Source organism: Trichosurus vulpecula, chromosome 1, assembly GCF_011100635.1.
Source record: "Trichosurus vulpecula isolate mTriVul1 chromosome 1, mTriVul1.pri, whole genome shotgun sequence".
NCBI lineage: Eukaryota > Metazoa > Chordata > Mammalia > Diprotodontia > Phalangeridae > Trichosurus > Trichosurus vulpecula.
Window position 1 is genome coordinate 497,461,926 of NC_050573.1, and position 14,184 is coordinate 497,476,109.

The 14,184-nt window shown below is 38.2% G+C and overlaps 1 protein-coding gene across 2 annotated transcripts in view; it reads right to left on the reverse strand.

The window, feature by feature from the left end:
• NFX1 (nuclear transcription factor, X-box binding 1) overlaps window positions 1–14,184 on the reverse strand; it is an 81,809-nt gene that overhangs the window by 40,328 nt on the left and 27,297 nt on the right. For both annotated transcript variants that reach the window (XM_036739269.1, XM_036739277.1), the window contains exons 7-11: window positions 12,078–12,217; window positions 10,807–10,906; window positions 10,504–10,721; window positions 7,886–7,983; window positions 3,243–3,273 (exon numbers count right to left, since the gene is read on the reverse strand). In XM_036739269.1, the coding sequence (XP_036595164.1) occupies window positions 3,243–3,273; window positions 7,886–7,983; window positions 10,504–10,721; window positions 10,807–10,906; window positions 12,078–12,217 (587 nt within the window). The remainder of the gene's footprint in view (window positions 1–3,242; window positions 3,274–7,885; window positions 7,984–10,503; window positions 10,722–10,806; window positions 10,907–12,077; window positions 12,218–14,184) is intronic.

Below are 14,184 nucleotides of genomic sequence, written 5' to 3' on the forward strand. Positions count from 1 at the left end.
AAGAGAGTGAGGGAGAAAAAATCTGGAACTCAAAATCTTATAAAAAATGATGCTGAAAACTATATATGTAACTGGAAAAAATACACTACTATTTACAAAGAAAAATGATCAGAAAAGGAAGTTCAAAGGAAACACTGACAAACAGAATAGCATTACAAGTAGTGTGTTTAATTTGGTGCATATACATATGTGTGACACATACACAAGCAAACAATACATATGTACATATACTCATATATATGCATATACATATTTTTTAAAAGCAAGAAATATGAAAGAGATTCATAGTTTCATAGAAAATCCTCTTGGAAATGACCTATTTAGTGTTTAACTTCAGAATTTTTTAAAAAGTCTTTTAAAAAAAATTAAAATTAACACATGTGAAGTGGGGAAAAAAATTGACCTCAGAGCTTAGAGTTCCAGTTTTGCCTCTGACATGACTGGCTGTCACTTAGCACAAGTCAGTCATCCTCTAGTGCTGTAGGCAACTCTCTAAGGCCAGAAATTGCAAAGAAAATGCCTACCTTTACTGGTGAAGGGAGTTTCCATATTTGGAATTTCCCTAATCACCAGCCCAATCCCTCTCCCTATAGTCTGATACTGAGAGGTAAAACTAGAAAAAAGTAAAAATGTACAGATGTACAGAAAGGCAAGGCTCGGGAGGGAGAGAAACCAACAATGTGTCTAATACCATCATATCTTACATTACGAATACTTTCTTCAAAACACACACACAAAATCAGATGCTATCTTGAAAATACTTGTTATTGATGTGGGAATTATTCCTGAATTAACTGTATAATCAGACCACTGACTTGAGGACAAAGAAATAATCAGAAAAAGACATACAGTGCAACAGAAATTCAATCTTAAACTATTTAACAAAGTAACTGACTTTGTTAAAACAAATGGGGAATGGACACAAGAAATTACATTAACACTGATTTATTACAATCTATTCAGAAACTCAACTGAAATAGATCCACTGACACAAGAAAGGCATAAAAGCCTAAAAAAGCACCTTAGTCAGTCAACCTATGACTTACTTTCCAAGATGAGAAAGATGAAGACCAAAGGCAACACCAATTTATAATATGTAAAATCATACAAAGAATGATAGTGCATAAATATGAGTAGTGTCTCATAAAGCAAAGAGAAGCCATGAAGGGTAAAACCACATTAGGGAAGCCTGGCAAAACTTTTGTCCAACTAGGACAATTAAATAAAAGACAAATGGAAAAGATCCGAAACAAATATTATAACAAACCTCTTCTCATCATCAAGAACAGTAGAATCAACATGCTTGCACCCTAACTTCACAGTTCCATATATGCTTATAGAGGAGTGTGACCAATTTAAGAAAAACAGCTGGACCGCACTATTCTAAGTGTATAGAGAAGAAAATCATGCTAGAGATGACAACTGCAAGGGTACTGAGAAAGCAATTCGAAAGGTAGCTACAAGGAGGGAAGATATCCCCTGATAAGCATCCAGGGAGCTAAAAAAACAAAAGGTATTCACCACTATGATGGAGGAGATCTAGCACAAAGTCAAAGCTGAAGAAAGCCTCCTTTCAGCTGGAGAGGTACTCAATATGTCCTGTTTGCTGATGGCAGTGTGCTGGTTGTGTAAGACCCTGAATACTACAGAGTTTCCTGGAAGAAATTTATACCTACTCATACCTACAGGTAGGTCTGACAATCCACACAAGAAATGGATGTGGCCAAGTGGATGAAAAATATATATTGCCTAACAGCTATTTTTGTGGTAGCAAAAAAATTGGAAATTGAGGGGTGCCCATCAATTGGGGAATGGCTAAACAAGCTGTGGCATATGAATGTAATGGGATGCTACTGTGCTATAAAAAATGAGCAGGTAGATTTCAGAAAAACCTGAGCTTAAATTAACTGATAGAAAGTGAAATGAGCAGAACCAGGAGAATACACCATATACAATAACGGCAACACTGTTAGATGATCAACTATGAATGACTTAGCTCTTCCAGCAATACAATGATCCAAGACAATTCCAAAAGACTCATGATGGAAAATACTATCCACATCCAGAGAAAGAACTGATGGGAGTTTGAATGCAAACTGAAGTATACTATTCTCATTTATTTGTTTCCATATTTTTTTTTCCTTTTGGTCTGTTTCTTCTTTCACAACATGACTAATATGGAAATGTTTTACATGACTGTACACATATATAACTTATATTAGTTGCTTACCATTTTGGAAAGGGGGGAGGGAGAAAAATTTGAAACTCAAAATTTTTTTAAAAAGAATATTAAAAATTGTCTTTATATTTAAGTGGAAAAAATGAAATACTATTTAAAGTATATATATGTATATATAAAAAATCCAGATTACAACATGCATTTGGATGCAACCTATAGAGCTTGTTTCTTTGTCAGTATGTTAATATGGGACAGAAAGGACAGAACAATCTTCGGAAACTGCAAAATTCTCTAAATGATTCAAATTCTCATGGAAACAAAGGCCCACCTTTTAATCACTGACATTCTACCTGTGTTGCAATACAGGTATCCTAAAAGTCTTAGTGCACGTTTGAGCTTTAATAGATGAAAACTGCAGTAAGACCTTTGGGGCATCCTCCATCACAGTGAGACATAGCCTATTATATAGTCTTTGAGGAATTTCAGATGAAATCTCACACAGGACAATGGAGAGGCACAAGGTAGCTATGAATAGGCTGAAACGTATAACCAATGAAGAACTTCCAAGAACAATTTATCACAGGAAGAAAAGATGAGTTGGTCATATATCTCAGAGGGTAAATTGTGACAGGTACACAGCTGTAACATTTCCTTGTATCCACACAACGGCAGAAGAAATAGAGAAAGGATTCTGACATGCTGGATGGACCCATTGTAGTGAACTTAAAGGACAGCACAAATAACAGATGAACAAGGTGAAGATGGTTTGTGTCCTGAAAAGAACCTCCAATTTAATGAGATGACAGATTCATTTTAGAATCTAACAAATATAACTACTAATTTTGCTTAGAAATGTATTAGTAAAAGACAACTTAAAACTACAAGAAATCCAAACACCTAGGTACAGTATTTTGTTCACCTTAAATTTTAATTATTATTGATATTGATAATGTTGATTCATGATGATACTTGGAATCTGAGTATACCCTAGTCCTAAAAAGAATTTTCCTGCCCACTTCCTAGCTACATTTAGGTAGTAAAGGTGTTTCATTATATTATTTACCTTCTGTTTTGAGACTAGCACACGGCAGCTCCTAGAAAACAAAGAAATAATAATCATTAATAGTAATATTTGAAACAAAGTAACTATAATACTAAACATTTTATCTATATATGAACTATCAATTAACAAGAACATAGATAAAAACCAGGAAATAAGAAGACAAAAGTCTCTAAATGGCCAAAGATGACAAAATTCATGGGCTTTATTAGCAACAGCTATCATTTATGCAGCAGTTTAAAGCTTACAAAATACTTTTTCTACAATATTTTGTTTGTAGGTCAAGGTTCTCTTATAAGGTAGGAGGTATTAGCATAATTTTGCATGTCGTAAAGAACCTGAGGCTTGGAGAGGTTAACTGGCTTGCCTCCAATCGCACAGCTGGTAAGTGTCAGAGGTAGGATCCAAACCCAAGTCTTTTTGGCTCTGCACCCTAGCTACTAAGCCATGAGACTCTCCTATAGATTTATCTGATCACACTCTAAACATGCTTTTAAAAAAAGGTTTATTTTTCTGGTATCTTAGCTTACAACAAATTTTAAAAGGCAATAAAAAGTGGGGGGAGGCTTTGTAGGCATTTGGTTCCAAGATACATCCCTCAAAGGAAAATTATATGTCAGAGGATTGTGGGAGACAGATACATTATTAATGCAAGGTTAGTAAAATTGTAAGTCTAGATAGTTTAGAAAAGTAATTTAGAACTTTGCCCCCAAAGTCATTGAACTGCATATCCTTTGACCTAACACTACAAGATCGAAAAAAGAAGAAAAGGATTTACATGTAAATAAATACCTATAGCAATTTTTTTTTGTGGTGGCAGTCAGCAAGTGTTCATTAAGAGCGTACTATGTGCCAAGTTCTGTGCTAGGTGATGGAGATACAAAGATAAAAATCAAACTCTTCCTCCTTTCAATAAGCTTACATTGGGAATGGGGGGAGGGAGGCCCCAAGAGGAACAGGTGATTTTTCAAAAATATAATTTAATTTTTTTATTTTCACCTCCAAGTTCCCTCTACCCCCTTTCTGACCCATTGAGAAAAGAAGAAATATGAAATCCATTATAAATATGAAGTCATGTAAAACATTTCCACATTAGCCATGTTCCAAAAAAAAAAAGGAAAAGAAAAAAAGCAAAGAAACATTAAAACAGGAAAAAAGTATGCTTCAATCTGTATTCTGAGACTATCAGTTCTCTCTCTGGAGGTGGATAGCATTTTACATCATGAGTCCTTTGAAGTTATAATGGATCATTATATTGATCAGAGTAGCTAAGTCTTTCACAGTTGATTATCCTGACAATATTGCTGTTACTGTGTACAATGTTCCCCTGATTCTGCACACTTCGCTTTGCATCAATTCAAGTAAGTCTTTCCAGGTTTTTCTGACAGCATCACCTTCGTTATTACTTAGAGTACAACAGTATTCCATCACATTCATATACCATAACTTGTTCAGCCATTCTCTAATTGATAGAGTTTCCAGTTCTTTCACACAACAAAAAGACCTGCTATAAATATTTTTGTACATAGAGATCCTTTTTCCTTTTTCTTTGATCTCCTTCAGCTATAAACCCAGTAGTGCTATTGCTGGGTTAAAGCATATTATTCACAGTTTGATAGACCTTTGGGCATAGCTACGAATTTTTCTCCAGAATGATTGGACCAGTTCCCAACTCCATTGACAATGCATTAGCGTCCCTATTTTCCCACATCCCAGAGAAGTTTATAAGCACATAGAATATACAAAGTACTACCACGGAGATGAAAGAAGGCAATGAGAGCTGGAAGAGAGTGATCAGGAAAGGTCTCATGTAGGAGATGATATCTGAGATGAACTTGGCAGGAAATAAAGAGAATCTATGGGAGAGAGGTGAGGAAGTACCACTTCCATGTTTGGAGCCAACCTGTACAAAGACAATGGAATATCGTGGTATCAAGGATGTAAAGGGGAGGAATGTAAAATAAGGCTAGAAAAACAAGTTGTAGTCAGGTTGTGAAGGGCCTTAAATGAAAGGGGATTTTGTAGTTTAAGTCAGAGGAAAAAGAGAATCACAGAAGCTTCCCAAGCAGGAGTGACACAGACAAAGATGAACAGTTGTGTGGAAGATGAACTACCATGCAGGAAAAATATAAGACAGGGAGGTCCATTAGAAGATGCCTACAATATTCAGCCAGTCAGTAAACATTCATTAAGCACCTACTATGTACACACAGCACAGTGCTAAGTACTGGGGATTCAGAGAAAGGCAAAAGACCGTCCCTGCTTACAAGAACAATTTAATGATAAAAGAATGTGACTTACAAAGACACACAAAGGTGCCTGGAGGGAGGGAGGGAAGGGAGGGAAGAAGTAGTTATTAAGCTTCTACTGTGTACTGCCGTAGTTCAGTCAGTTCAGTCATTTAGTCAAGTCCAACTGTTTGCGATCCTATGGACCATAGCATGCCAATTCTGTCCATAGGGTTTTCTTGTCAAAGAGGCTGGAGTGTTTTGCCATGTCCTTTTCTAGTGAATTAAGGTAACAAGAAGTTAAGTGACAGCTAGTGTCTTGAGGCTGGATTTGAACTCAGTTCTTCTTGACTCTAGGACAGTGCTCTATCCTCTGAGCGACCTAAGCTGCCTCTCTACTATGTGCCAGGCAATGGCTAAGTGCTTTACAAATATGATACCATTTGACCCTCACAACAGCCCTGGGAGGTAGGTGCTATTATGACCACAACTGAGGAAACTGAGGTAGTCTGAGTTGAGGTTGTGACTTAACGAGAGGCAGAATTTGAACTTGGGTCTTTCTGATTCCAGGTCTGACATTCTAAACTCTATACCACCTAGCTTCGAGGGATGATAAGGGCCCCAGTTAGGGCAGTGACCACATAAGTGGAGAGAAAGGAATGAATGGGAGACATCAAAGAAGTAGAATCAACAAGAATTGTGGACCGAATAGTAATGGGGAGGAGGGAAGAGAAAACAATGAGAACCACTCAGAGGCTTTGAACCTTGGTAACTATAAAGATGTTCCCAGGTAATTCTCTAGGATTACACATTAGAGATGAATTGCCAATCTGCATCACTGCAGAGAATTTCCACAGGGATAAAATGGAAAAGTTTCCACTTCATTGACTGATCTGTACATCAATAAAAAGAAAGGGCTGGACAAAAAAAAAAAAAGGAGGGATTAGTGGTGGTAACAAGGAATAGCTCAGGGCTGGTGTGGAGCTGGAAAGAAGAGGTTCCTAATTCAAATCGGTTATTCTCTTTGGCACTCAGTTTCCTCATCTGTAATGTAAGTTTCGAGGTCCCTCTCTTCAATTCCAAATCTGTGATCTTATGAGCCTAGACTTTTAGTATCAACTAATGACTTTTATAGTTAAAACTTCCACCTCCATCAGATCTTTTGAACAAGATAAAGTCAACAGACTTAAACTGTATCTTCGCCTCTGTGTACAGTTTGGTAGTATATAATAAACAGGCAGCAGCAAGAACTCAAGAGGCCTGCCCAAGTCACAAACTGGATGAAGCACCACCCATAATCATTCACAATATCTGAGGTGTCCATTGCCCTTTGGTCCCACACACTCTGACCATACAGCAAAGAGGGAAAACAACCACTACCAACCACTACCCTCTCTCCTATCAGCAAAAATAAAAATTATTTGATTTTCCTTGAAAAAGAGCATTAAAAAATAAAAATTTTAATAATAAAGAACACTAACTTGATTTTCTGAAAATTCTGACTTTTCAAATCCTATTCCTTTTCAATACAGTAAAAACAACAGAGAGTGAGTACAGCATGAGTCAAAGCAGCTCATTTTTCAGTTTTGCTGATGAAATATCTTTTTTCCCCCCCTTTGATCACTTAATCAGGTTTCTTGACTCTTCTCTGGTCAGAGTAACAGATGCGGGGGGGGGGGGGGGGGGGGGGGGGGGGAGGGGGGGGGCCACTACCGCTTCACTGTGCACATCAAAGGCTTCACGAGAAACTCCAACACACGCCAAGCGGCAGCACGAGGGTCACAGGGAGGCACACGCACGCGCACAGAGGGGAGGGGGGGGAGGGGGGGGAGAGAGAGAGAGAGAGAGAGAGAGAGAGAGAAGCACCCTGGCCCGGTCCGAGGGGACAGGGAGCGCCCGGTGATTTGCATATTTAAAGACACAGCCATCCCGGGTGCTGGGGGGGAGGGGTGTCACACCTGGGGGGGGGAGGGGGGAGGAGGAAGGGGGAAGGGGGAAGGGGGAAGGAGGAAGGGAGGGGGATCAGTCGGAGAAGAGGCTCGCGAAGGATTTCCTCAGGCTGCGGATGGTCTCCACCTTCACCTCATCCTGGCTAAGGCTGGGCCGGGGCGGGGCCGCGGCCAGCTGGTCCTGGATGGGCTTCTGAGCTACCTGGGGCTTGGGCTGCCCGGGTCCGGCGGGGGCGCGGCCCTGGCCCTGGGTGCTGGGCCGCGGCTGCGTGGTGGGCGGCCCGGAGGCCGGCCTGGGGTCCCGCCTGGCTCAGGTGCCGCGTGGGGCCCTCTGATGAAATATCTAAAAAACCCTATTTTAAAATTTTAAAAATCACATCTTGAAAAATAAGAAATTCCTCATTACCCTGATTCAATGATAGCAAACATATCTGCAGCAATAATTTGAAATGAGTGTTTTTGAATTTACCTTTGTTCTGAAAGTACATCTGCAGGAAATAACGGATGTGCGGGAACAAGGTCCACATTCTCCTTCATGGCAGAGGTTTTCACATGTATGAATGAAATCTAATAAAAATTAAAATCTCACATTAACATTTTTTAACTATTAATTCAGTCATCCAACTACTGCTTATATAAGTCAAACTGTAATTTTTTAAAAACAAAGGAGAAAAGTAATAAGGTGGATTATTAGAAAATAATACTACCTTCACTGTCAGATGCAGTCACTATATTAGATTTTTTGCTTAATTGTTTTTCTTTATCAAGAAGGTTTCATGGGGGAGGGATACAACATAAAAAACAAAGGAAACAAATAAAACACTAAAAATAAAATAAATACTATCTCTGTAACCCTAGGGCAATCACTTTCTCTTATAGGGCCTCAGTTCTCATATCTATAAAATGAGAGTATGACTATAAGATTTCTAAGGTCTCTTCTAGCTCTAAATCCATAATTTTATAATCCCTCTAATACCCCAAACCCTCACTCCACAATATTTTTAAAAATCCTATTCACAGGGCAGCTAGGTGGTGTAGTGAGTAGAGCACTGGCCCTGGAGTCAGGAGGGACCTGAGTTCAAATCTGGCCTCAGACACGTGACACATTAGCTCTGTGACCTTGGGCAAGTCACTTAACCCCAATTGCTTTGCCTTCCCCCCTCCAAAAAAAAAATCCTATTCACATATCCCCAAATTTACTCACCTATATCCAGCCCAAACTTATCAAGATGCCATGCAAAGAAGAGCTAGGACAACAGCCCCAATTCAGTTTCTCCCACCTCCCTGGGAAATACCCCAGACTTACAGGGCTGGGGACCTGCGGCCTGGAGGCCATATGTGGCCCTCTAGGTGCTCAAGTGAGGCCCTTTGACTGAATCCAAATTTCAGAGAACATTTGTTTGGATTAAGTCAAAGGGCTGCGCTTGAGGACCTAGACAGTCTCCAGGCTACAGGTTCCCCACCCATTCCCTAGAACCATGTGGCCCTTTGCTGAAATCGAAGGCTCTCTTTCTGATTTCCCTTCTATCATGATACCATCTGATCCCCAGGCAACTTATGAATTAAATTGTGTTTCCCTTAACCTCAGCCTTCTATGAACTTACTGTAACCTGGTAAAACATTGTTCGAGCCTCACAATCAACCAGGCACTAGCAGCCAAACAGAGATGGATTATCTTGTAATTGTCAGAGCAGTCCCACAAACTGAAAGAGCTACTTTCTAAGGGAGAAAGCTCCATCATTGGTAGGGTTAAGCCAAGGTTGGCAAATCCTTAACAGGAATATTCCTTTTGCTGTATTGGGGCTGTCCATGGGACTGCGGAGGGGGATCTCCCTCCCTCCCTCCATGCCAGAACAAACTGCAAACAGAAAGACCTATGTAATCCACAAATCTAAGTAAATGACGGCTGAATGAAGTTGTACTGTGTGCATATACTCACATAGTTGTCTAACTTACAGCTGAGTCATTCTCTCCAGCAATGTACTGATCTTAAAAGTATTTGAGTAAGACTTTAAGAGCATCTCAAAGTACAACCTGGCCCAATTCCTGTCTCCTAAAAGTTCCAGAAAAACTTTAAAGAAATAGTCTGCCACCTGCTTCTCACTATAATTTTCAATATTTCTACTATTACTATTATTACTACTAACAGGGGTAAGAATAAGGACTGGACCTGTGATTTCATTGCTATGAGGAAGCCCCAAGTGAGAAATCACCCTCTGCCAACACGATCACCTTTTCTATAATTCAGAGTCTTAAGAGTATTAACTAAAGAAATGTCAGTTGAAGTGATAGGCTCAGGATCACTGGCCAGTGTGACCAATGGTGGTACTTGAAGCTACCTCTTTCTGGCTTCTCTTCACTATACCACACATAACATTTTACACAGTGTCTCAGAGGACACCCATCAGCAGGACTGAAGTGGCATCAATAAAACTTATTTTAAAAAAAGACTGAATAATGGAGCTCATGGTTTTCTCAATAAGTGTCTATTATTTAAGCTTACCGATGATGTGCCATGAACTCTAAAACTTTGATTTTTTCCAATGTGGCATCTCTCATTATCTCTATCTATCTATCTTTTCTATGACTTGCAAAACACAGACTATATCAACCTCAGCTTCAAGGGATCTTTTTACAGATGTGTCTGCTGGAAGCAGAATAGCCATAGTTTAACTATCTGGGATTTAGATGTGCTCACAAGATATCCAGAGCCATTTTGTCCAAAATCCAATTATATTTAACCTTCTAAAACACTGATTATACAAGGAAACTTGAGGTCTCATAGTCAGAAGAGCTTATAACAATGTAGTCTCCTAAGAGAAAGTATAGTTCCACCTGGAACATTATCACAGCATAATTACTCAATTTTATAGGTAAAATATCCATCAATAAAAAAGGAAAATTACTTGAGTAAATGGGATACAACTTAGAGACCTGTGTGTGTTTGAAAAGAAAATGGTACCTTGACAATTTCTTTCAAATACTTATAGAAACACCTAACTACTATACTAAAATGTGATATTCTACTTGTATCTTCACATTGCAATACATTTAAACCTTTAAAGATAATGAATTTCATTTAGTTACCAAAGGAGCCACAAGACAGAGGTTTGCCACATATTTTTCCACATGACGGTATAGGATCCAGACATGTTTTACGTTCAACACATCCAAGTTCTAGTAATTTGCTAAGAGGAGTCTGACCACAAGGGCAAGTTTGCACTAACTGTGGAAGTCGTGGACACAACTGGCAGGCCTGAGGGTGGCATAACTGTGAACACGTGTGGTTCCCACATTTCAATTTCCTGTTAAGAAAAACAATAGAATATTACTTGACTATTAATAAGATACAATTTTACTGTTTATATTTGAGATGAAATAAGGCCTTACTTGCCACATATCTTTAAACAGCTGAAGTCCCCAAATTCATCAGACTGTCCTACGTTGGTTCCACATAATACATCTTGAGAAGTGGCCCCACAGTAGCACACTTTAATAAAATAATTTCAAAAATAAGTTCCAATACAATAAACATAAAAAAACCAAATTTTTTTAAGAGGAGATGTAGAAAATCTTAAGTTACCCAGAAAAACACAAATATTTATTGGAGTTTTGTTACACAGTAGAACCTATAAAGACTTTGGCATAAGACAGGTCTGTCTTAGTCTCCTATGTTTAAGGAGTTCATAACTGGAAATACACTCTAAGTTACAGAAAAGGTATATTGATAGAGAAAGTTCCTTATGGCTAACTTCCTACAACAATGAATTCACTGGCTTAGTTAAAGAAAAAAATTACTGGCAATACTAAATGGACCATGTTACATAACACTTTCATCAATAACAGAGTTCTCAAACATAGAGTTATAGTAAGAGGCCAACATATCTCTCTAAAATTAGAAGTTCTAATCATGTTATTACAGTGATAAATATACTAAAGCATTTTGATATAAAATCTTATTTTATATTTCATTAACTCAGAATTTTAGATAGTCATATGTGAATTTCCAGTGAATAAAAAGTATTGCTCCTATTTGCATGTTATAACACAAATCCAGACTAAAATTATTACTTTTTTTAACACTAAAGGCTCAAGAAATTAAAACTCGGTTTCCTTCATCTAGCAATGAATTTTTTTCATGTTAAAGGACTTATGTTCTTGGTAACACTGAAATATTATGCAGCAACACTGCAATATTATGCAGCAATATGATATAAAGCTATATGATTCTACTGGGAATTATCTGTTCCATCAATTTATCTACCTTTTCAATCTAACTGGCTTGGCAAAAAGTACATGAACCTGACAAGTTCTGGTCCTAAATATTTATGTTTTTAAAATTTCAATAGGCAAATTTGTAATGACAGCCTATATGTCCTTTTAAAGAAATGTGGCTATTAGGACCATTAGAACTTAAAAAAAAAACCTTTTAATTTCGTTCTCAGTGTTTAATAAAGAGAAAATGCAGATGCTATTAGATTGAGAATATGATAAAAATAAGTCATTAATAGCACTTTCAGGATAACACTTCATTCTGTTTTGTAATCTTTCTAAGTTTTTGACAGAAAGCAATGGGAAAACCTTAACCATAGAACAAAGATTATGTGGCATTCTCAGAAAATTAAATGATAATAAGATAATAAGAGAATGAAAATACTTACCTTGACGTACTATAAGACCGCATGGTTGGCATTCACCTGCATGGCAAAGTTCAGCACAACTGTGCTTACCACAATTCAGAATATTGCCACACACATTGGAACAGTGAATTGAGTTGGACTGGCCACAGCGAACTGAATGACTGGACATAATAAACGTCACATTAGCAAATATCTCACTTCCAATTAATATCACTTAAAATCACAAAGTCTATAACCCAAGTGAACACAATGTAGCATTTAGGAAAATCCCAGAGGCTTTCTTCCTAATCCTGTCTGTAACATCTTAGATGTGTCTCCATTTCTCTCCTTTCACCTTACCCTATCATAGCTAACTATTCAACCTAAAAGTTCAGTAGATCACAGATGGAGAACTGAAAGGAACCTAAGATCATCAACCCTAAAACTGAGAAATTATAAGTGACATGCTCAAAGCCACAGGGTTAGTAAATGACAGAACCAGACAATGATCTAGGGCCTCTGACAGTTAACATGGCACTTTTTTTCCACAGCACCAGCTACCTCTTGGTGAACTGACACAATATGTATTTCATTAAAATGTATTTTTTTTTTTTACCAAATACTTACTGCACTTACAAAATTATACCTTCCACTATGCTTGATGGTAACCATGGTAATGCAGCATCCCAAAAGGTGAAAGCAACTAGGAAGTAGGAGGTGGTCAACAGGTAGACTAAGCAACACTTGCTGCCTTAGTTTTCAAAGAAAGCCATGATGAGGGTAAATCATGGAACATCAGGATCTGGAGCCTTAAAGTTGCAGGTGACCCAAGGGTTACTAGAAAAAAGGCTCATTATGGGGGAAACCAGGCAGCAACCTATTCTAACAAGGACACGTGTGTGAAAAGTGGCCTAAAGTAAGTCAAGGACATGTATGACTAGAAAAAGAGGCTGGCCAGTCACATGGCTGTAATGAAAAGCACCAAATGGACAGCCTGAGGGATTCTCCTAAGACATTAAGAGAACCAAGATGATGTGTGCTTCCCCTTTGGAAGATTATAAAACAATATGAAAAGTCCAGGCAAATGATGATGTGACTGGCTCTGGTTAAGAGAGGCCCACCCTGCTCAAGGCATGTCCAACTAAGTCCTAGTCTAGAAGATGATCAAGGGCAGGCATCCTACACGCTTACAATGCCTGGACCGCAGCAAGGCGTCTGACATGTCTTTTATATCATCATGGGCACAAGTAAGAAATACGAGTGGAACAAAGGTGAAAATGATTGATTTGTATTTATTAAAGGATTTATGTCCATCTGCACCCAAGGTTTCTAGTGATCATGATATAAGGTGCTGTTCTTGGCCCTATTTAATTGACATTTTAATCAATGAAGGCATCGACTACGTGGTTTTCCAACTAAATAATGCCTGGATGACAGAAAGGATAACTGTGAATAGACTGGATGAAAGAAACAGAGTATGCCTGAACCTAAAAATATGTTTCTTTTCTCAGGTTAAAAAAACCCAACAACTAAACAAGCAAAGGGTAGGGGAGATGTAGGGGAGAAAAGACAATGTATGTGTGTTGTTGTTGTTGTTGTCGATTTGACAGTGACCTAAAAAAGTCAGCAGTGTGAAGTATCTGCTAAAAGGCCCACATTAATGACACACTATCCACAAGAAGGAAAGTAAGAGTACATTTATAATATTATTTTTCAATTCAGGAAGCCACATGGTAAGAGGCATGCTGATAAACTGTAAGAGTGTCTGGGAGGCCAATCAAGATAGTAAGGGGCCATGCCATATAAGAAATGGTTGAAGGAATTAGGAATGTTAAGCCTAAAGAAGAAGTCTTAACGGAAATTTAATAGTTGACTTCCAATATCTGAAGAGATATAATGTGGAAAGGTGACTTAATCTCTTTGGCTCTAGAAGAATGAACTGGGACCAATGGGTAGAAATTACAAGGAAGATTTCAGCTCAATATAAGGCAGAACTCCCTAAGAATTAAGAGTTGTCAAAAAAAAGATATTCATCTCTTCATAAATACATTCCCCCACCAATGGAGGTATTTAAGTAGAAGCTGGACAACTTGGCAAAGACACTGTAGTGCAGAGTAGCTAAGAGATAAGATTACTTAAATCCAAATGC